The 22,932-nt window shown below is 38.2% G+C and overlaps 1 protein-coding gene across 1 annotated transcript in view; it reads left to right on the top strand.

Moving 5' to 3' along the window:
• SRFBP1 (serum response factor binding protein 1) overlaps positions 1-22,932 on the top strand; it is a 78,280-nt gene that overhangs the window by 27,449 nt on the left and 27,899 nt on the right. The window contains exon 3 of the mRNA XM_051641936.1: positions 157-229. Coding sequence (XP_051497896.1) covers positions 157-229 — 73 coding nt within the window. The remainder of the gene's footprint in view (positions 1-156; positions 230-22,932) is intronic.

Here is a 22,932-nt window from a genome sequence, read left to right on the forward strand (position 1 = left end):
TATGTTCAATTCTTTGCTAAAAACTACAACAGAATGTGTTTATGCTCAGTCTAGTGATATTTTTTTATTTTGCTATGTAGTATTAACACAGGGGTAAATAAAGTTAACAAAAATCAGTTGTTTTATTTTTTAAATAACAACAAATGTCATTTGCAGGGGTTCAGAAGAGCTGAAATTAAAGAACCAAAAACGAGTTGAGAGATTAATAGAAGAAATCCATGCCATGAAGGTAATACCATGTTTAGATATTGAAAAAAAAAATAGAAGGAATTAATTGAAGTAACAAAAAAAGCTTTGTCTATTTTCTGGGACTGCATTATTAAAACGGAAAGGAAATATTTCTAGAATCAGCTGGTCATTACTGAAACACAGCTGGAAAACGTTGTATATTTGTGTATTTCCATATTTGTTTGCTGCGTCTGTCAAGCGGTTTGACAATTTGACAATTTGCCAGACTGAACATGAATTTGTTTAGAAATACGTGGTGCTTAAGTTTTTACTGTAACAGTTAAAGCACAAAAATTAGCAAGAAAGTACTCATGCCTTAAGAATATAGAAGCCATTTTATGTTCCTGACAGTATCCTCTTTGTCAGTTCTCTTAGCTTTAAGCATGATGCTACTTGTATTTTACTTTCAGCTTCAAAGTACCTTGAAATTTTAGCTTAGAGGGACTGTTAACACTTGAGCCAGACCATTTTTATCTTCATCCTGACTGTCAATTAATAGTTTCTGTATCTTAAGACATATGACATATCAGGAAATGCTTCAGGAATTGTACAGCTTCATGTTTTGTACTAATCATATCTCAGTTTTAACCGATACTGCTTTAAATTGTGTGTGTTGAAATGAGGTACAAATTCCAGTCTTAAAGCATGAGCACAGGAGACTTGCATAGGCCAAGGAAACTGTTTTCACATAAAATTACGGGTTTGTTGTTTTTTTTTATTTGATGGCTGTAGTTATTAAATCACCCCTAGCCCCTCCCCCTGCTTTTATTTTTTTTTAACTTTCTTTTTTTCTTTCCTGATCGTTGCACAGATCTTAGTCTTCAGAAAAGCTGGTAACTGGAAAGGCTTCACTGGCCCATTTAGATATGCTTTGTGTCAGATACATCAGGTGGAATCATAGGGGGTTTTAGCAAAGCACCAGGTACAAACAGGAGTCTTCACAGATTGGTACAAATGGAAAGAAAATGGAGAGAGCGCTTTATCAAAGGGTAAAGTGCTGGTTAAGCAACATAATAGTCATATTGAGGCATTCTGCTTTTCTGGCATGCTGTCAGAACTTTGTCTTGTGATTGCTCTTACTTTTTTAACTACGCATTGTCTATTGAAGCATGATGGGGATTCTGAAAGCAGCTCTCAATTTGTAAGAGTATATATCAAGTGATCAGGTGTGGTGTGGCACTTAACTCACAAATGCATGTTTTATGAGGCTTCTGTAAGTGTTTCACTACAAGATTTGTTCTGCACACATCTCCTGGAAGTGTTCACTTGGTCCACTATTGTGCTTTTCCTTCCAGGATCAGCTCATGCAGACACCTTCAGGGCTGCTTGAACTCAGGACTGTTTGGCCAAGTACATTCAAGTGGTTTCTTTACTTAGTATTAATGAGCTCAGGACTTGTGTTAACTTTAAGAGCAATTGTCAGGGGAGGGTAGAGTTGTAATCTGGAGAGCAGAAGGAAAACATTCTACTTTGAAGTAGTTTATATACAGGGAGGAGCTTTCTAAGTGAGCAGCTGAGAAAGAGGAAAAGCTCTCCTACTTCTCAGGGAAATAGCTAGTAAATACGCTCAGTTCTCTGAAATTGTGCTCAAAGTGGTCTTTATTGTTAAAAAAAATGCACCCTTATATTAGTAATGTAGGAAAAGATTGTTTTTCTTGTAGTTTTTTGGTCTTTAAAAATGAACAAATAGACACTTAATAGCTTTACATTTTCTTAGACTAGCTTTAGTGTTTCTTAGACAAAAGAAAAATTCATGTTACTTAATGAATCACAGCCAAAGAGGCAGTAATTGTTTACATATTCTTTACCACTGTTGATTTCTACACTAAGAGACCTTTTTGGAGTTGTGGTAGAAATATTCCTATTCACTGTGAAGAGCAACAAAACAGCTTTCTCAGAAATTATTTATATTATTTGAGACAGTGGAAGTTTTTACATTGCTGAAACGTCACTCCCAGCAACTTTTTGTATTCATTTATTGATCATAGGATTCATAAAGAGCTGTTGCATAACCTGAATGGATATTTTTTAATTTACAGGAAAAAATGGCCAGAATAGAAATGGTTAATAAGGTAAATTGGTAAGTGGGCTACAGAATTGGATCTTGGAGCAGGCTAGTATTGTCCAGACTGTTCTAGCAATTTTAGTATGTGGATTCCAGCTACTTGTCAGAGGAGATGCATATCCATCCAAAACCAATTGACTGTGTGCAGAATATAGGAACTGGTTATTTTCCATATAACATCCAGAAATACATCTTTGAAAGAAAAGTAAAATAGTAGTATGGATTTTTTTCTGAGATTTTCCCAATTGTCAAAGACAGCACACTTTTTTCTAAAGGTGTGTTTTTCTTCTATCAGTAAGAACAGACTTAGACCATATTTCCTCTACCACATATCCAGAAAAAACCTTCTGGGGACTGCTGGCATGAACAGGGTCTTTAGTGAAGACCTTCATGTATCCTGGTCACCTTAGCAGGTGATAGTGAAACATTTCATTTCACAGGGAATTCGTTTCAAGATCAGGGAAGAGAATTGAAACTCTGTGACCTTGGTACAATTGTCTGCTTTACTAAAGTGTTTACTGTGATGGCTTAAGTTTCTCTTAACTTGGGAAAAAAAATCTGAGGGATTAATATCTCAATAAGGGAAAATTTCTTGCCTTCTTAAGAATTACATTTCCGCATTCAGCTGCCTGTAAACCAACAAACCTTTTTTACTTGTTCCTTTACCTGGGGAGGTTTGCTCAGCATAGTGTTTCAATATGGTTGCTGCCAGTTCAGGAAACAACTGGTATCTTTCATCCAGACCATAACAAAACAAAAAAACCCAGACAAAATCAATTACTTCATGGTACATCTGCTGTTAGAGGCTGGCTGTTTGCAGCTCAGGAGGAATGTAAGAGCATCTGGCCTCAAATGAGGCAAATGAGAACTTTTACCTACAAGATCTTCTCTTTCTGGTGTGGATCATTACTAATTACAGTCTGATATTATATTAAGGAGAAAATGATTGCTATTATTTTCTTACTTTTGACTTATCACTAATTCTTGGTTATGCATTTTTCCTGTCTTCAGGTAGACTAAGCAGACACTGTGTACATCGTTTCACTGTAAATATACTATTTTGTAGGAGTAGGTCATAGTTGGATGCTCACGTATCAGGTTAAATAGTGTTTGTGTCTAGTTTTTTTTGTATCCTATACATACTCACAGATGCATAGTTCTGCATATATTGAAAACCTTAAAAGTGTTTTTGCTGGGCTGTGTTAGGCTTTTTGTTATTTGATAATGAAAATAGCACGGTTGTATTGTTGTTTGAATGAAATTAATTTTTCATTGCATATGTTTTCGTTGTTAGAACTGGATATTAAAAGCAATTTAATTGGCAAATACAATTAATAATGTCTCAAGCACAAGAATCAGAAGTAAACATTGTGGGAAATGAGAGAAGTTAGAAATTCCAGCTACGTGGATGCAGGAACTGGGTTAATTGTTTGCAGGAGTTCTCAAAGTTATTGGAATAGTGCACTGCTTTCTGAGTTCTTCAGATTTTGTTTTGCCAAAACCATATAACATGTTTATTTAAAAATCATGAATGCTGCAAAAAAAAGAACAGCACAATTCCGTCTAGTCCTTCTACTATGGTATTACTTTTTTAAATTATAAAATAGTGTGTACTTGAAGGAATTTTTTTAGTGATGGGCAGGCTTGATGCCTCTTGAGGCCTCTCAAAATTGATTGATTGAATACCACTTGCCCTATTTAGGAAGCTAAGATATTTTAAAATGTGTTTTTATACACAAATAACTGATGTCTAATGTAGTGATTTCTTAGCAATGCCTAGCTTATCTTGAATTGTTTTAATTTCTTAGCCAAAATTAGGTCTTCATACAACTTTATGTAGTTGCTCTACTGTGTATTTAGGAGTAGTTCTTACATTTTGTTTACAGAAGAATCATAAAACCATTCAGGTTGGAAAAGACCCTTGGGATCACTGAGAACAACCATCATCCCTACGCTACAAAGTTCTCCCCTAAATCATATCCACCAATGCAACGTCCAAACAACCCTTAAACACATCCAGGGATGGTGACTCAACCACCTCCCTGGGCAGCCTATTCCACTGTCTAACCACTCTTTCTGTGAATTTTTTTTTCCTAATGTCCAGTCTAAACCTACCCTGTTGCAGCTTGAAGCCATTCCCTCTTGTGCTGTCGCTAATTACCTATGAGAAGGTAAAACTAAACATTCCCAACTCTTTCAAGTGTTCTTCATAAGATTGATTCTCTAGGCCCTTCACCAGCTTTGTTGCCCTCCTCTGTACTCGCTCCAGCACCTCGATATCTCTCTTGAATCGAAGTGCCCAAAACTGGACACAACACTCCAGGTGTGGCCTCACCAGTGCTGAGCACAGGGGGACAATCACCTCTCTACTTCTGCTGGTCACACAATTTCTAAGACAAGCCAGGATGCCATTGGCTTTCTTGGCCACCTGGGCACACTGCTGACTCACATTCAGCCCCTTGTCAGTTAGAACTTCCAGGTCCTATTCTGCCAGACACTTTCCAGCCACACTTCCCCAAGCCTGTAATGTTGCATGGGGTTGTTGCAGCCCAAGTGCAGGACCTGGCACTTGGGGTTGTTGCAGCCCAAGTGCAGGACCTGGCACTTGGCCTTGTTGAAGCCCATACCAGTAACATCAGCCGAATGATCCAATCTGTCCAGGTCTCTCTGTAGAGCCTCCCTATCTTCATGCAGATCAACACTCCTGCCTAGTTTGGTGTCATCTGCAGACTTACTGATAATACACTCTACATCCTTATCAAGATCATCAATAAAGATGTTAAACAGAAACGGTCCCAACACTGAGCCCTGAGGAGCACCACTTGTGACTGGCCCCAGCTGGATTTGACTCCACTGATCACCACTCTTTGGGCCCAACTGTCCAGCCAGTGCTTGATCCAAGAGACTGTATGCTCATCCAGGCCATGAGCAGCCAGTTTTTTTATGAGAGTTCAGTGGGGAAACCATGTCAAGTGCTTTGTGGAGGTCCAGATAGTCAATATCCACAGCCTTTCCCTCATCCAATAGTTGGGCTATCATGTCATAGAAGGAGATCAGGTTCATCAGGCAGGATGTGCCTTTCATAAACTCATGCTGACTGGGCCTGATCCCCTGGTTGACCTCTATATGTCTTCTATCTTCTAATGACACTCAAGATGTGCTCTATGACTTTCCCTGGTACCAAAGTCACAGGTCTATAATTTCCCAAATCCTCCTTTCTGCCTTTCTTACAGATGGGTGTTACATTTGCTACCCTCGAGTCCATTGGGACCTCCCCAGTTAGCCAGGACTTCAGGTAAATCATGGAAAGTGGCTTGGGGATCACGTCAGCCAATTCTTTCAGCACCCTTGGATGTAGCCCATCCCGTCCCACAGACTTGTGTGTGTCTAAGTGGCGTAGAAGGTCTGTGACCACTTCCTCTTTAATTGTGATGACCTCGTTCTGCATCCCCTCCCTGTCTCATAGCTCGTGTAGCTGTATATCCATGGAACAGCTAGTTCCACTGCTGAAGACTGAGGCAAAGTAGGTGTTGAGCACCTGAGCCTTTACCTCATGCTTTATTACTAAGATTCCCTCTCTGTCCAATAAAGGATGGAGATTTTCCCTAGTCCTCCTTTTGGTGTTAATGAACTTACAGAAACCTTCGGTTTATGGCAGGTGTTGTTATAGCAGTATCATGTTGAGAGGATGCCCATTGATGAGATAAGGAAGAAAGGCTGTTTGCAGTGCTTGCAGGGAAAGTGCCTTCCACTTGTTGGGAATAAGCAGCAGTTTTTTACAGCCACTTGCTTCAGCCCCTCAGAGGGGATGAAGGAAAACCCTGCACCACCTTGGCTGGTCAGAAAGACTACCTTGCACCTCCACCCACCCCACTGCAGGGAGGTAGAAAATGCATCACCTATCTGCAGGCCAGCACCAGAGGGTCTGATGCTGAGACTGCAGCACTGGTGGGACAAAAAGGAGGGTGGGAAATAGCCCTACACCTGTTAGCACCCATCTAGCCAATTTCCATATCATCGGGGAGAAGACTTGAGAATGAGAACAAAATCCAGGGCAAGAGAGGAAGGGGGAAAAGCCCAAACCATGAGGTGGCAGCGGTGAAAGGGAGTCTCCAGGCAGTCTCCCATCCCAGTGCTAACTTAACTAACTGCTGCTTAGCTTCTGAACATGGGAGTACAGGATGCATTAATGGTGGCACAGACACCCACACTGTCCCCTGCCAACACTGCTGCCCACAGTGACCTAAGCTTTGCACCCTGCTCTAGCCTCACTTTACCTACCAGCAGCTTACCACCATGACTGCACACACCCTCTTTGACATACAGGTGAGGCCTTCTTCAAACAACTAAAAGAAATCTGGTATTCACAGCCTCTTGCAGATTTGAATCACCCTGCTATCTGCTGCACCGATATAAACCAAAGCTGTCTAGCAGTCCAGGAGATTTGGAGAGCACTGATGGTACCTCTTGAACACAAGTTATTGAGGAGCCAATGATGGAAGATACTGTGCTGGACCTCATGTATACAAACAAGGGAGGACTGGTCAGCACTGTGAAGGTCAGGGACAGCATTGCTAGCAGTGACTGAGATGGAGGAAGTGAGGATCTTGAGAGAGGCGAACAAGAAAAAAGGCAGAATCAATCCTGAACTTGAGGAGCAAAGACCACCAACTGCATTGTAGACCACATTAGTGTTGCTGACTGGTCCAGTGCAGTGGTCCTTCCCCTCCCTTTGGTTGTGATAGGGCTGCAGCTGGAGTATTGTATCCAGTTCTGGGCTTCCCAGTGCAGGAAAGACACAAACATGCTGGAACATGTCCAGAAGAGGGTCACCAAGATGGTTAGGGGCTGGAACATATATATACCAAGGCCGTAGAACTGTGTTTGTTCACTCTTAGTGAAAAAAGGCTAAGAGCAAACCTTATTACTGTCTGTAGCTACCTATGATCGCCTATGAAGGTTAGGCCTTTCTTCAGAGGTGTTCAGTGGAAAGGTGGTCAGCAATAGGCATAAATTGCATCCTGGATAATTCTGACCTGTTATGTGGGGATGAGGGGGGCAATTCACCATTGGGTTGATAAAATACTGAAACTGGTAACAAGAAAAGGTGCAGGATCTCAATCCTCGGAGGTGTTCTTAACTCAAGGACCCAGAAAGCCACCTCTGTCTGGAGCTGATTTGTACAGAAGATTACACTAGATCTGGAGGTCTCTTCCAGCCTACATCTGTTTACACAATCATAAGTAGGAGGGATTTAAAAGTTAGGAAGCGTGAAACTGTAGATGTACAATGAAATATTTTAGCTTTAGTTAGGAGTGAAGACCATGGAATTCAGTTGTTATTTCTGCTCTTTAAGAAATAGCTTTGAGAGTAAGTCAATGGAGTTGTATACCTAGGTTCTGATATGCGTTAATAACTGTGCTGTAGTGTAGATTTACCTTCTAAAGAGTGTAAGGAGGAGCACCATGAACAGTACTGAATATAGACAGCTAGACTAAGTGCTTAAGAATATACTGTGTGGAGCAGTATCATATCTGCTTTTGTGGACAGTAGAATATGTTACTACTTTAGTTTGTAAACTTATGGATATTCTGATCTAGGTTTATAACAATACTGTGCTAGTTTGTATTATTGAACTGGTGCTACTAGTAGGTAGACCCGTTTCAGGGAAGTTATAAACAAGAGGCCCATAGTACATTTTCCATGCCAAAATTACAAAGATACTTGTATAACAGTCAGTGTCTCATGACTGGAGATGGGCAAGAATGTATAAAATATTTCTATATTTAGTTGATTGCAGGATAGTGTGTTATCATCCTTTCCATATGAATGTTAAATCACCTTGGTTATTTGATTAGAGGATAAAAGGAGTTGTTTGCTGTAACTTCAAGGGTAGGATTTTGTCTCTCACTTTTAGAATACACGCTCCCGCCAGTGTATCTGTCGCACTGTCATTATAGGTGACTGCGTGTGCTCACTGATACCTCTAACTTTTTTATCTAATCCTGAAATTCCATGGAATACCTCTTCTGTGATCTCCTTGTAGGAGATAATTCCTCAATATTCAGGAGCATTTTGTTTCAGAAGTAGTATGACTTTTTGATACAGAACTAATTCTTACTCAAAAAAGCTTTTTTTCCTTCAGTTTCTGAAATTTGAAACATTATATTAACATTGAAATAATGAGTAAAGACAGTCTTCTAGAGGGAATTAAGAGAGTCTGAACAAATTTATTCCTGGACCGGATACTGATGTATGTAATTTCTCATCAGTCAAGACCGTAAGCATGTTTCTTCTGAATGGAATTTGCTTCAGAAATTTCACTTTGGCCTGTCTACCCATGTGTACATACGCTTAGAATTGAATGATGACAACTGTTTTAATTAATGTTTTGGTCTTCATGGCTGAGGTGGAGTAAAAGTATACAAAAGAAGAGATAAGCTGAATGGAAGTCCATTTGGGTGTCTTTCTCAGTGTCTGAGGTCTGAGATACCTGGCTCTTGATATTGATTAGTAAGAATGAGAAAGGAGTACACCTAGTTAGGAAACTACGTAAACATCGCCTCAGTACACCCACTTCCCTTGAAAATTCTTAACTAGCATCTTTTTCTGACACAGTTCTTAAAATAGTGAGAAGGCAGGTTGGTATACTCACAAATTTTGTTCTGTTCTGTTCTTAATCTTCATAGCATTTAATATTATTTTTACTGAGACATTGCTTTCATTCCTATTTATGCTAAAATAAATAACCCTATATTTAATTTAAAGGCTTTCCCAAATAACTCTCCTATGTGCTTCCCTTGCAGGGTCAAAATGTCTTAACTGAGCAAGCTTAAGAAACTCAGCATGAGAAAGCTGTGGAATACGATATTTTTTTTTTTCTAGATGACAAGCATAAAGAAATATTTAGAATTGCAAGGAAAACTGCGAGAAAAATGTGGGGGGAATCCTGTACAGTAAAATTTTAGTTTGGAATGAGAAAACAACTGACAACAGTCCCTACTGTTTTAATTCATTAAGATAACAGAAGTAATGATTTTTTTGCATTAAAAAATATGAGCTGCATTTCTTAAATATAAAAGCCAGTAAAAACATCACCAACTTCATTTTCAAGACTTCACCACTGACAAGATACTTAAATAGAAGCAGATATTGTGTGCTTTTTTCCTTATGCACTAGGTTTTTAGTTACAAAGTGAAAACAGATCACAAAGCCAGCTTTTTGTTGGATTTGAGACAACTTAAGGAAAATATTAAAGTAAAGTCTAAGTAAAGGTTGTCAACTGTCTTAAAAATATGGCTTGCATATGAAGCTTTTTCCTCCTGCATCTTGCATAAGATTTTTTTTCACTGTCTTTTCTTTTTTGAAAGGATGCAAAATAAGCTATTTTCACTTTTTAAAAAATATGGCCTGCAGATGAGACTCCATCTCCTTTCTGAATTCTCCCTAAGTATTGTTTATTTTAATAAAGAGGCAACCTTTGCAGTAGTACAAAAAACAAGTTAATGCAACTCATATGTCTTAATTTATTTGAAAATTGAGCAGTGACAGCAAACGAAAACACTTACTATTATTCAAAATAAGGACAGAACTGTCAGCACATTTTTCACTCATTTTGAAAATATATATATTCCAAATACATAGGGTTTTTTGTTATTGACTTCTTTCTACATGTCCACGTGTATTCCACTTCAGTGCAGCAACTTGGGCCTCTTTGTCAACCTCCTCCATAATTCATCAGAACCTAAGATAGAAATTAATGTTTCAGTAAGCACTGGGTACTTTTTCTTATATTTTGGCCATCCTATGCTGAGAGTATACGAAAAGTTGCCAGAGAAGATGGTCCTTCTGAGATACGTGAGGCAGTTGTAGTTAATTTCTTGCTGTATACTAGCTGTTGTTAGTACCTACTGTATTTTGGAGAAGAAAAGAAGGATATCTCTAGTAAATAATGAATCCACTTAATATTTTGGATCAATATTAAACTGTCTCAATATCCTTAATCAGCTGTTTGTTTTGGCACTCCTTCTTCTGAAGAAATTTCCCAGAAAATTAGGTCTTTTTTTACGGCTGTAAAATAAATTGTTCTTGAATAATGTATTAAAGGTTTTATTCTTATTTCTTCTAATTGGAGAGGGGGAGAAATTGGACACTAATTAATTCAGAATGGTGACTGCAGCTGCTGTGATCCCTTGTTCCACGTGATGCTTTCATGTGTAAAATACTATTTCCCCCATAGTTGCCTGCTGCCTACAAAACAAACAAACAAACAAATAAATAAAATATATATGAAGTCTGTTCCGGGAATGTATACTAGTGTAAATATTACTTCAGTGCTGAACAGACTCATTGGCACATCTGTTAAAGAATGGATGTAGTGAATATGTGGATGAATAGGATGAGACAGAGTAATTGTACCTTTAGGAGGTGAAAGTCATGCTTTGCAAGTAAGTGGGAGTTCCTTGAACGAAGAAATACATACAGTGGATATTGTTAACTGAGTCTGTGCATCATTTTACATTTCCAAAAAGCCCTTCTCTAGCTTTCACCAAAGCCTCTGGTTGTTTTCTGTGGGGTTTTTGGTTGTTTGGGGGTTTTTTTTAGGTTTTTTTTTTGGGGGGGGGTGTTTGGTTGTTGTTGTTTTGTTTTTGTTGTGGTTTTTTATTATTATTATTTAAAAAAAAAAACAACCCACAACCAACCAAAAAAGCAAAAACCCCAAAAAACCTCAAGCTGTTGATGGATATGAATTGTCTTGTTTTAGCCACAGTTAAACATAGTCAGTGGAATAGAGGAATAGATGGTTAGATTTCATAGTATTGGAAAGCTAGCAGTTCACTTCTGGGAGTATTGTGATGTGCTGGAAGTGATACCATTAAAAAATAATAATAATAATAAAAAAGAATGGTGGAGCGTGTTGATCCAGAAGTTCAGGATAGTGAAGATACTATAACACTGCAGAATAATATTACAAAGAGCAATAAAATTACTAAAGAAATTAAAACAAGAGAATTCAAAGTAAAGCATGTGGTAGTGATGAGCATTACATTTCCAGTGGTTCCTTTTCACTGGATAAAAACTATTTACCAGTGAGGAATTAGATGCTGAAGTTACCATAGATACCTGTGTGAAAATGCCATATTGCTATTCAGTGTTTTCAGACAAAAGACTTTCTATTCCTATTTACATCGTTTTACTTATATTGCATATCTTGGTGTATTTAAAAAAAAAAAAAAAAAAAAAGAAGAAAAAGCTAGTAAAAGTATTTCAAAACCTGTCAAGGTTGATCAGAGATATGGCATAGCATCTCCAGAAAGTGTAACGAAATCAGAATAGGATTCCCCAGGATGCGAAGTAAACTACTGATGTTAAAAGATTTACATAATTTATGTATTTGTTCTGAATAATCATTTTTCTCTTTGGATACCAGTATTTTGCTCTGGAGCTTTTAGCAGCTGATTTGGAAATCTGCAGATACTGAAAAACGTTGTATTTTTTGTGTTTTGTTGCCAGATCTCTTCTTTCCACCCTTACCCCTCACCTTGGGCAAATGAGATAGCTGGTTTGTCTTACCCAGGTTTCAAGATTTCTAGGGAGGAAAAAAAAGGCACAATTCTTCCCCATGACAATTTACCAAAAGACTGCAGGAGGAGTACTGTTCCTGTAGACAGTGCATACTGGGAAAGGGAATGGAAAAAATATTTATTTATTTTCTCCATTGTTTGTAATCTTTTAACTCTTTTATGCCCTCTGGAAGCAAAAGGGCTGTGTATATGGCCGGGTGTGTGCCCTTCTACCCCTTTCTGCATCTCTTTGAGTTTTTCTGTCTTCATTACTCATTTATGTTTCTGTATCTATTTCAAACCAGAATCTATTGAGTGGGGATTATTGCACCCATTGGTCAGCCACTGTCTTCGTTGGGAACGTTATGAGAATACAGCACATCCTTTTCCTGGCCGCTTTGGTGGCAGTCTTACTAGCTCGAGCTCCTGCTGAGAGGGAGGAGGCTGAACTGAGACGGATTTCTGCTAGTTGTGCATAGCGTCCCCTTCTGGCAGATAGCGCTGTTTTTCTTCCATTTTTACAAAAACGGTTCATCTGGCAGCCAGTGATTCTGGCAACGGATGTGAATACCGAGGATAGTAATTCAATACCAAAGGTGGTTCCAGCCAACAAAGGATTGCTTGGAAATATGTTAACCCTAAAATTGCATGTGGTTGTTATTTTAATATTAGAAAAGCAGCATGGAACAAATTGCCAGTACAGAGTGAAGTTACAAATTGTACCAATTCAAGTGAACACTGACATTCTGTACTGAAAGATGTTTGAAGAAAAGAGAATATTCAAATAACAACAATTTTTGCATCATCGTGCTTGCTGTAGTAAATAATCCAATGAACTTTTTTTTACCTTTTTTTCTAACTTTTTTCTTCTGAATCCTTGTAATTATAGTTTACTTTCATAATACCTTCCAATTCTGAAATTGTCACAAGATTACAGGCTTGCTAACTTTTTTTTTGTATGCTGTGGTAAAAACAGTGACTATTGCTCCCTGAATGTGGCTACTGAATCAGATGGGAACCTCCAAAATTAAACAATTCTTTTAATCTAATTGACTAAATGTAATGCTAAGTTCACAGTGTTCATCTCAGTAGACTGATGTAATTGCTGGCATTTGACTTGCATACCTCTTGAAATATTAAATTAGTTTATAAACGTGGCAGAAAAGACCAGCCTATACTTGCCAAATAAAGTTTGGGTATTTTACAACAGCTTGGAGAAACTAGCCATGTTAACTCTTGGTTTTGGGAGTTGTTTTTTTCATCTTGTTTTGTCATTAAACTGCATAAATAAGTAGTCTTCACCTCAGCTGCATGCTCTGCTTTTAAGAGAGCTTCTGCAGCATAGAAGAATAAGAATATTTAGCTAGAGGAAAGTAACCATTTGGACAAAACTGTGTTTATAGAAGTATTGTGTAATTTTGTTTGATAAGTATTTTAATAACTTTAACTTCCAGGGACACCAAAACCAGAAAACTGTAAAATTTTGTAGTGTGAAACTTAGTAGATGAAAATTCAAAGGTTGACATTGAATTTCACTTGGATCTAAACTGAGACAGCAATACTGTAGACATTTAGTAATGTTTAAGATTGGTGCCAGCAAAAACCTGACACCAGTGTAGTTAGAACAATTGCTAGACAAGTTCCACTTGAAATACATTCTTGTATTCCCAATGACTAACTGTAATTTTGGAGTGCCTTTTTTTCCCCCTCCCTCCTCCCCTTATAAAATAAGTTAGAGTTAGTTAATTCCCATCAAAATCAAATGCTATATATTAATGTAAGGTATAGCTGTACAGCTTTCAATTTTCAGGGAAATTGTATTCTGATAATTTCTTCTAGCAACTTATTTGGTTCTAAAAAGCTTTTGAAAGTGTAAGGCAATGATGAAACATGCAATGTCCTTAAAAAACACATGAAGTTTTCTTTAGCTTACACTTTATGAAAATGGGCAACTGTAGAACCCTAATGACACAGGAAAATGTATTTAAATTATAATTCACTTAATTTGTCTGCAATTAGAGAGCAAATGTCTTCCTTTATGCTGGATAAAACCTCTGGTTTCACTATGTGATGATACAGAATCGAGTTATCCAGTCAGGTTGCCGGGAAAATCTTTGTTGGCTAGACTGGTGGAATTAAACTGATCTATGGAATCTCTCTTTGTTGTGGTTTTTGCTTTCCTGTAGTTTTCTGTTCTTTATGACACAGGTAAAACAGTAAAACTTGATTTCTGTGGAAAGCTAAATCTGTACATCCTGCGTACTTTGAACATATATCAGACTTACTACACTGACTGAAGGCTTTGCAAAAGTTTGACTTCCTGAAGTCATTTATTAAAAGAAGATGTGATTCCTGAACATGTGAAAACTTCTGAAGTAAAATTTATTCAAACAATATCAGTTAGACTTACAGTATGAAAACAGTTCCGACAACATTCAGAGCATTGCTAATTGGAAAGACATTGCTATCCTCATTATAATGTGACGTCATTTGCACTTAGAAAACAGAATACATTAGTAACATGCTCATTTATTTGTCTTGTTTATATTTATTTTAAATGTTCTTACACCTCAACATGCAGGTTTGCTTTGTCAGTATATTACAGTATAGTAGATTAAAAGACTGGGGATACATCTTCCCAAACAAATTAACCACGTAGTGATTAATGTCTCTCATGGTTTTGGTTAGCACTCAGTAGACTACTGTGTATTTTTATAAAATTTAAATGTTTGTACCACTTAAATTTTGTGTCCATTTGTAATTTAAAAAGCAAGGATGTTATGCCAGTGAGGTGCCAGTGAGTCACCAAAGAAACCAAGCCAGTAGCTCCCAAGTAGACTCCCTCACTTTGTCTGAAAGGCACAGGCTGTAGCATAAATGTGCGCAGACATGGAAAATACTGAGTGTTGCCCTGTCAGGAAACATAGCAAGTCAACCTGAGCAAGGCAGAGAGAACTTTAACCTTAGTGTGAGCAGATTAAGTGTAACTTGTCTTTAATTTCTTTATCTGAACATTTTAGAAATGTCTGTTTTGAATATACAAATAAACACTTCTAATAGCATTTTATTGAAATCTAACATGAACTTTGTGTGCCTTGGGAGGCATAGCAAGGCCCTTCTTTGTGTAGTATGAGGGGATTCTGTAAACTGGGGGAGCTGAAGTACTGAAACTTCCCAGAATATCTTCTGCTCTGAGGTCAATGTCTGATTCACCCAAGAACCCCAAGAATGAATCCCTCTTTCAGATGCAACAGATGAATTGACACATCTAGGAATGGTGGGTGCTGTTTTTTTCCAAAGGACACTTTGATAAAAAAGGGGGGGAAAAAAAAAAAAAGTCAGGAGGGCTTTTAGCACGGAGGTACCTAAATGGTTACTTGACTCATGAAGGGTGATGCTATTCTGAACAAGTGACCTTGGAGTCTGTATACCTTCTTAATTTTCTTGTCATTAATCAAATTCTCAGACCTTTGACAGGGATGGCCATAACAGCACCATCCTAGACTCCCTGAGAATCAGCCTATCTCTTAGGAGGCTGTTAATGGCCCTCACTGAACTCTCACTTGTGAGTTGAAAACCTCAGTCCTCCTCAGCAGTAATTTGAAACTCTTGGTAACTGGGCATAATTCTTTCCTGAATGTGAAACATTATGTAAAGTGTCTGTGTGCAGTCTGCTGCAACAGGAGGTGGTGTCAGGTCTTTTTAGAATTGAAATGCTGAAATGCTGGATTAAATTCTTGATGAAAAAAAAGGTTTTACCTGCCACATTTTCAGGTTGTGCTTTATTTTTAGTAGAAGTACATGGCTAGCGATTTCTAGGGGCTGCTAGCAACTGAATTTTTAGTATCAAGATAGTGCTACTATTTCCATTTAGATTATGGTATCAGTGTATATTTTCAATAAGAGTTAAATATTTTAATGATTAATCAATCTGTTTCTTAGCATTAAGGGAATTAAATGGTGGTGTTGCATCATTCAGGCCTTCTCATGTTATTCGGCCAGATGAGATAACTGGATTTTCAGGATTACTTTTAACAGTCAACAAAGCATTAATACAGAAGTCCCAGTCTTCAGGTGTCAAAAGCTTTAGCGCAGAAGTTGCAGTCACAAGCAAGTAGCAAATATAGTGTTCTGTGTTTAACTAGCATCAGGTACATTTAGGGAAATTTGAGAGAAATCAGTGGACCTTTCTGGAAGGATTTTATGTAATTGAAAGGTGATGAATAAAGATGTAAGTGGCCTGGATTGCCTGGACTCCATTGAGGAAAAAAATAAAGCCAAATGGAAGATTAAATTTCCAGGAGAGAGGAAGGCTATGGGCTCTTTGTCTAAAATAAGAAAGTTCTTTTCTTCTGTATGATATTACCAAGACAGATACTGTATCCCATTTTATTCCTATTTTAAAAATTGTGATTAAAAAATGAGAGCAAATGCGGAAAAGACTTACGAATTTTACATAGGCACAAGTTGTCATTCTGAGGTAGATGAAGGTCAGGTCATTTAATTACTTAAAACAGGCCTTGAGAGATGACTTGGTAATAGTTTATAAGTACTGGCAGGAACACAGCCAGCTACTAAAAGTGCTTAATTTTGTCTGTTCATAAAATTATATAATGATTTTATAATAAAGTAGATATAGCAGTTTAGTGCTGATCTGATTAATAAAATTACTAATAAGTTTAAGCCACACTTAACTAGACAATATCAGATTTTTACTTGCTAGTTTAAATTTTCCGTCCTACTCTTCTGTTTATGAATTTCTTCCAAGTTCCTCTCCTGGCAATGCTATTTATCTTGGTCTCACATCTGGTAAAATTTGGGCTTGGGGGGATATGGATTTCAGGTATGGAATTGTTTTGATTTTTGTTTTTTAACATAGGCAGAGTGCTATTGATTTTGTTATGGTGATCCACTAATGAAACTTGTATCTGTAGAAATTCTCATGTGTGGGGATGTGTGTGTGTGTAGATATTTATACACACAGGTAGGTAGGTAGGTAGGTAGGTAGGTAGGTAGGTAGGTAGATAGATAGATAGATAGATAGATAGATAGATAGATAGATAGATAGATAGATAGATAGATAGATAGATAGATAGATAGATAGATAGATAGATAGATAGATAGATTTGGTTCACAGTTACTGACAAAATATTTAGATTTGTAAACTGACAGACTAAAGAAGTGTCACTTTATCTTCATTATCTGTTTGGTATAACCAATTAGAATACTGCATTTCTTGAAATCAGGCCTTCATAGATGAAACAAATGTATACTCTTATCATGGGTTAAATTTCTTTTTGAAAAGCCTATAAACTTTCAGGTGAACCACGGCTGATTCAGTTCACTACTTTGAAGATGTCTTGCTTGTAAGGTCATGATCCCATTTTGGTGTACTTTCTCAGTGGTAGTTTTTATGCTTAGAGTCAAACAATACCTTGGCTCTGAATGACTAAAATACTGAACTTTTACCAGACTTAGGGAAACCAATTGGTTATGACAGGAAGCCATGCAGTGATTAAATTATAGAAAAAAAAAAAAAGCTGAAGACCTGTTCTGAAGTGAGTTTTGGGTTTTTTTCCTATTCCTTCTTCCTTACTTTTAAGAACCTAGAAAAATGACAGTAAACAGCAAAAGGAGGCTGAATGCTGTGGAAAAAATAAAACAAACTTTGCAAGAAAGTAGTCTTCAACACTTGTTCAAGGGCAAAAACTATGATAATATTTTAAAAGATATAAATGCAGTAACAAGTAACAAACCACATTTGAGATTTCACCAGAAGTACTTGATTTTTGGTCTGGTTGTTGTGTCACCTACTTGTACATATGCTGATTCTATTATTTATTTTTTGTAGAAAACCCTCCATTTTAAGAGAAAAATCATCTTACAAAGATGGAGTATATGGAGTAATTTCATAAGGAAAGGCTTAATGCTTGTGCAGCTAAAAAATGTGAAAAAATAATGAGGAACATTAATGAAATTCATTATAAACTTGAAAGCAATATACGAGTCAAAACAAAATTGTGATTAGCTAGGTTTTAATGGTGTGAGGACTCTTGAATTGCTTCCACAGGCCACCACTGGCAAACTTTTTTTTTTTTTTTTCTGAGTCATCTAAAACTGCCTTTGCATAGCTCGGAATACATTTTATGTGAATAATCTTACATTTCTTAGATGTGTCAAAGCCACAGCTGACAGGGGTTTTGTGTGTCTTTCCTGTATTTTGAAGGCTATTCAATACATTGTATTTCCATGCCTATTAAGTTAGAAACTGTATCCTCTGCAATATCACTTGGATAAAGTGTCATCTGAGCAACCACGATTACTGTTGGCATGAAGTCATATTTTTAGATTCTATTTATGCTTCACATACTGCTGTTCAATATAGCCCTGGATTTCTATGTAAGACAGTTACAGCTTATTTAAATAAGTTAACAATTTTAAAAACCCCAAACTTTGCTGTTGGAAGTTTTTGTAAGTAGTGAGGTGAGCTGTCTGGTACTGGGACTCGCTTCAGCAGAGCTGCATGGCTGGCCCACCACTGTACACTGCTATATCCTTTCCTGTGTCCCAGCACTCCCTTTGCTCAGCCCAGGCCAGTCTTTACCCACCCATAGTTTCTTTTTTTCCCAGATTTGATTTTTCAGTGTGACTTTGTAGGCTCAGTCGTGGCTTTGTGTGCTGTTACCAGTATGTTTGCCTCAGTACTGCCAGCTTTGCAAGATGTGTCCTCCTCCCTCCAAAAACTGCCCTGTCGTCATCTTCAGCTTTTTATGGAACTTGTCTGTTTTTCACGTAACTCTCCCTTAATGATCTGTAAAAATCCAACCGCTCTGTCAGCTTCTCGCATTATCTGTCACATCCAGCAGTTTTCTGATGTCGTGTCCAGTAGTTTTTCACATCCTGTTTATTCAGCTTAATCTCAGGCCAAGGCCTAGACATCTGCCTGCAGCCCTGACAAGGTCCAACTGGCTGATGGGTTGCCTGATGTCCCCATGCTCAGAGGAGCTGCTCAAGTGGCCAACGATGTGAGGAGTCTTGATCCCCACACTGAAAATTGTTGTAAAATTGTACAGATCCCATCTCAGAGTCAGGCTGGTCCTGTTGCTGCTGCTCGCTTTCACCACTTCTTTATCGTTTCATCTTGGTTGCTTCTGTGGCAGTTGTTGGCTTAGCTAAGGCACCAGGACAAAGATAACTATACCGTTGTGTTTTGTGTTGTGTACATCAACTTGCAATGAGTCTTCCTTTGCTCACATCCCTGTATCTTAAAGGGTTGCATGACAGAAGTTGAGATAGGAGTGTAGTCTGTAATTAAAACTTTTCCCTTGTTGCTTACTATGCATTAGGCATCAGTGTGCCGGTGTTTGCCAGCTTGAGTGCTGGTGCCATCAGTGCAGGCAGTGTATCTGAAAGTCTTGTAGTCTCTTTCCCAGAAGAGCAAACATGATCAGTGTGCAGGGTAGAAGCGTCTGTTGATCCCAACAGTTGCTTTTCATCATCCTTCAAGAGGCAGTCAGTGCTTCAAAACCTTATTTTTAAGGCTTTTTTTGCTTTTTTTTTTTTTTTTAAGGTGTTTTGGGGATATTTAAAATGTTTGTCAGATTATTTTCCGGGAGAGGAGGAGAGTGTGTGTGTGTGTTGTTTGGTAGGGAGGCTTTGTGTTTAGCTAACCTGGGATTATTGTGGATCGGATACTTCATAACAGTAACTTACTTAACTGGTTCCCTCGTAACTTTTGTTCCCTCTTCACTTAGAATGTAACACCTCATTAATCTTGGAAATTTAGGGACACAGGATGCTATAGGCAAAGTATTAAAGTGATTTCAGAAAGCAGCTATAATCTGTGAGGGCATTTGGAATGTGGTGAGAGCATTCTTCATTGTGAACTTCCAGTCATGGACATTTTCAATACTAAGGGAATTATAAGTGAAGAGGGAAGAGATGGACAAAAACACAGATTGGAGCAGAGCTGATTGACAAGGGTTAACAGAGACAGTGACAAAAAGTTTCTAGTCATTAAGTAACAGGCTATTAAGAAACTACTGGTATTACTTTGGAGAAGGCGAATCTAGACTTTCTAACTAATAAGAAGGGGAAGCAAGAGGATCTTGAGTATTTTGGAACGTGGGGGACCTCTGGACTGTGTGAAAATTACTAAACAATGTTTAGGGGACGTAGGTGGGAGCAGGTATCAAAAGGGCCAGTCCCAGCTAGTGCCGACTGGGACACTTATCTGACCAAGCCCTGTGTCTGATTGCCACAGTCTGTCATCGTTTTGTAAATCTTTTTTTAACTTTCGTGTAATCTCCCTCTTTATCCTGTGTGTGCAAATGCTGTAAGTACTAGGTGCCAGCTACCGGGAGGACCAGCATGAATGGATACAGAGCCAGCAAGTGGAGGGAGACCAGGGATGTAGATGCCCCAAGCTTGTGTTTTCAACAGGAGGAGCAGGTGAAGGTCTTAGTTCTAGCCACAGGGCAGGATATATCCCAACTGCTGACTGGGACAGACAGGATGTCTGTACTTTCACCATACCTGGCGGTGTGGATTGACCATCTGTATGTGTCTTTTTGGCACTAGGAAACTTCAAGTTGGACTATCAGTGAGTAGGAGGTGCTGGTCCAGACAGGTTTCAGGTGGGTAGAGAGCCTGTGCTGGTGTTCAGGAAGGACCAGTGAGCATGGGGTGCCTGTAAGACAGGAGCACTTGTAAGACAAGGTACTTGCTGCCAGCCAGGCCAATGGGATGGATAAAAGGATTCTGGACCAATGCAGAGGGGTATTAAGTGGAGAGAGGGATCCATGAATGGACATGTTCTCATTAATCTGGAGGAGGTCAGCAGGGGCATACTGTCAATAGTGAACTTCAATCTTGACCAGATAAAAAGAAGACGGAGTTCTTGTCAGGCTCTACTTAAGTTTTGGCTGCATGAAGTTCAGATTTGGGTGTCACATGTGGGTGCTCTTGAAGGCAGTGCCTTGTATGAGATGGCTAGCGGCATAGCTGAGCTTTGCTACTTGTTGAATCTGCTGACAAGAAAGCAACTGCCACATCTGCAGACCTAGGACAGAAACCTCCAGGTCTGTGTATGCACTGGGCTGTACACCAGCAGCAGGGCAGGAAGAATCTGTGGATGGATCTCAGAGATGCTTGAGGTTGCAGCCACTTAGAAAATCTCTTAATATAATTCTTGGAAGATTTCATAATAAATATTCAATATAAAGGTTCTCTTTGTGAGTTATGAGTTCTTGAACTACTTGCATCTCAAAGTTGAGAAAACTGTGCTGGGAAAAATGCCACTATATCCCTTTTTCTGTTTTCCTGTCTGCTGATGACCGTTAACAGACACAGAAGAAAGGTCTGTTTATTCCAACAACTTGATTTTTAATGGCTACTTTTACAAAACCAGGGTGCTGCTGAAGACTGTATAAGTAAAAAATACTTGTTTTGCCTTAAATCTAAGAGAAGTGAGTGAGATGCTTTATATAATTGGGGGTTTAAGCCTTAACAAGAGGTTATTGGCCTCATTTGTTATACTAAGCATTTCAGTGAAGCTTCATTCATGACTTCACATTCCAAACTGTCATTCTTTCTCCATCATTATTCATGATTCTGCAATGCTAACAGAATTCTGCAATGCTAACAGAATTCTGCAATATTGTAATACAAAAATCAAACCTTTGACATTCTAGTGTAAGGATTACTGGAGTTTACTTGCCTCCCCTCTGAACCAGGTTGCTGCATTTAAATCCTGAAGAGACAGGAAATAGGCAGTTTTCTTTGGGACGAAGATCATCTAAATTGTCTTTTTTTTTTTTTTTAATAAAGCAACATCTTGATTTTATTAATAGTATTGGGTTCCAGAGCTTCACTCTTAGCCCCCAACAAGCTATGTGACAGTAAGCATGTCATTTAACCAGTGTGTCCTACTTTCACCATCTGTAAAATGCTTTGAAAAGTCATGGAAAACTGAATCACAGGTCTTTTCCATCTCTAGATTCTGTTAGGTCATCCAGTTGTTCATCTGCCAGTAAAAGATTGTTTCCTACATCCACCAGTGTTTTTCCAGTCTGGCTTCTGCCCTCCAAGTGATTGGGCTTCCACCAATATGTTTGGGAGATGATTTTGCAGACTTGTAGACCTCATTGTCAGGAAGCCCTTCTGACATTGACAAGAAGAGACTTTTTTGTTGTTGTTACTTTAATTATGTTACTTTATTCCCATTATTATATGCTTGCTTATAGTTTTAGAAGGTATGCAATTTATGCAACACCTTAAATAAAGATCTAGGTAAGATGAAAACTCTCCATAAGATATGTATATATAGAAGGAAGGACAACATAAGGTTTTGAAATGCAGGGTATGACCCTCTCTAAGAAAGTAAGCTATGTGCTTCTTCCTGAAGTCACATTTCTGTAAGTAGGCAGACAGCTCCAAATTTAGTACAGAAACAGGACAGATTATGGAAGCATAACAAAGGAGCAGAATGTTAAATGGAAGTATTGGAATATTTACCAAGGATTATTAAGCAGGAAAAAAGGGAGAAAGGAACAAATATAATATAGTTGTTGAACATGGAAGTCTTTCCCTGTATGGAATTTTTTTTAATAGACATGTCTCCCATAATTTGATTTGCTTTTGAATCTCTACTAATACATTAATTATTCTGAGCCAGTAGTCACAGTTGTTGCTTTTAAGGGTTTTCAATTAGCATCCTTCTTGTCCAGATCATAGAATCATAGAATCCTAGGGGTTGGAAGAGACCTCGAAAGATCATCTACTCCAACCCCCCTGCCAGAGCAGGGTCACCTAGAGTACATCACACAGGAATGCATCCAGGCTGGTTTTGAATGTCTCCAGCGAAGGAGACTCCATAACCTCTCTGGGCAGCCTGTTCCAGTGCTCTGTCACTCTCACAGTAAAAAATTTTTTTCTGATATTCACCTTAAACCTCCTGTGCTCCAATTTGTATCCATTACTCCTTGTCCTATCACTGGTCATCACTGAAAAAAGCTTAACTGCATCTTCTTGACACTCACCCTTTACGTATTTGTAAACATTGATGAGGTCACTGCT

The sequence above is a fragment of the Apus apus genome, chromosome Z (genome assembly GCF_020740795.1).
Source record: "Apus apus isolate bApuApu2 chromosome Z, bApuApu2.pri.cur, whole genome shotgun sequence".
NCBI classification, from domain to species: domain Eukaryota; kingdom Metazoa; phylum Chordata; class Aves; order Apodiformes; family Apodidae; genus Apus; species Apus apus.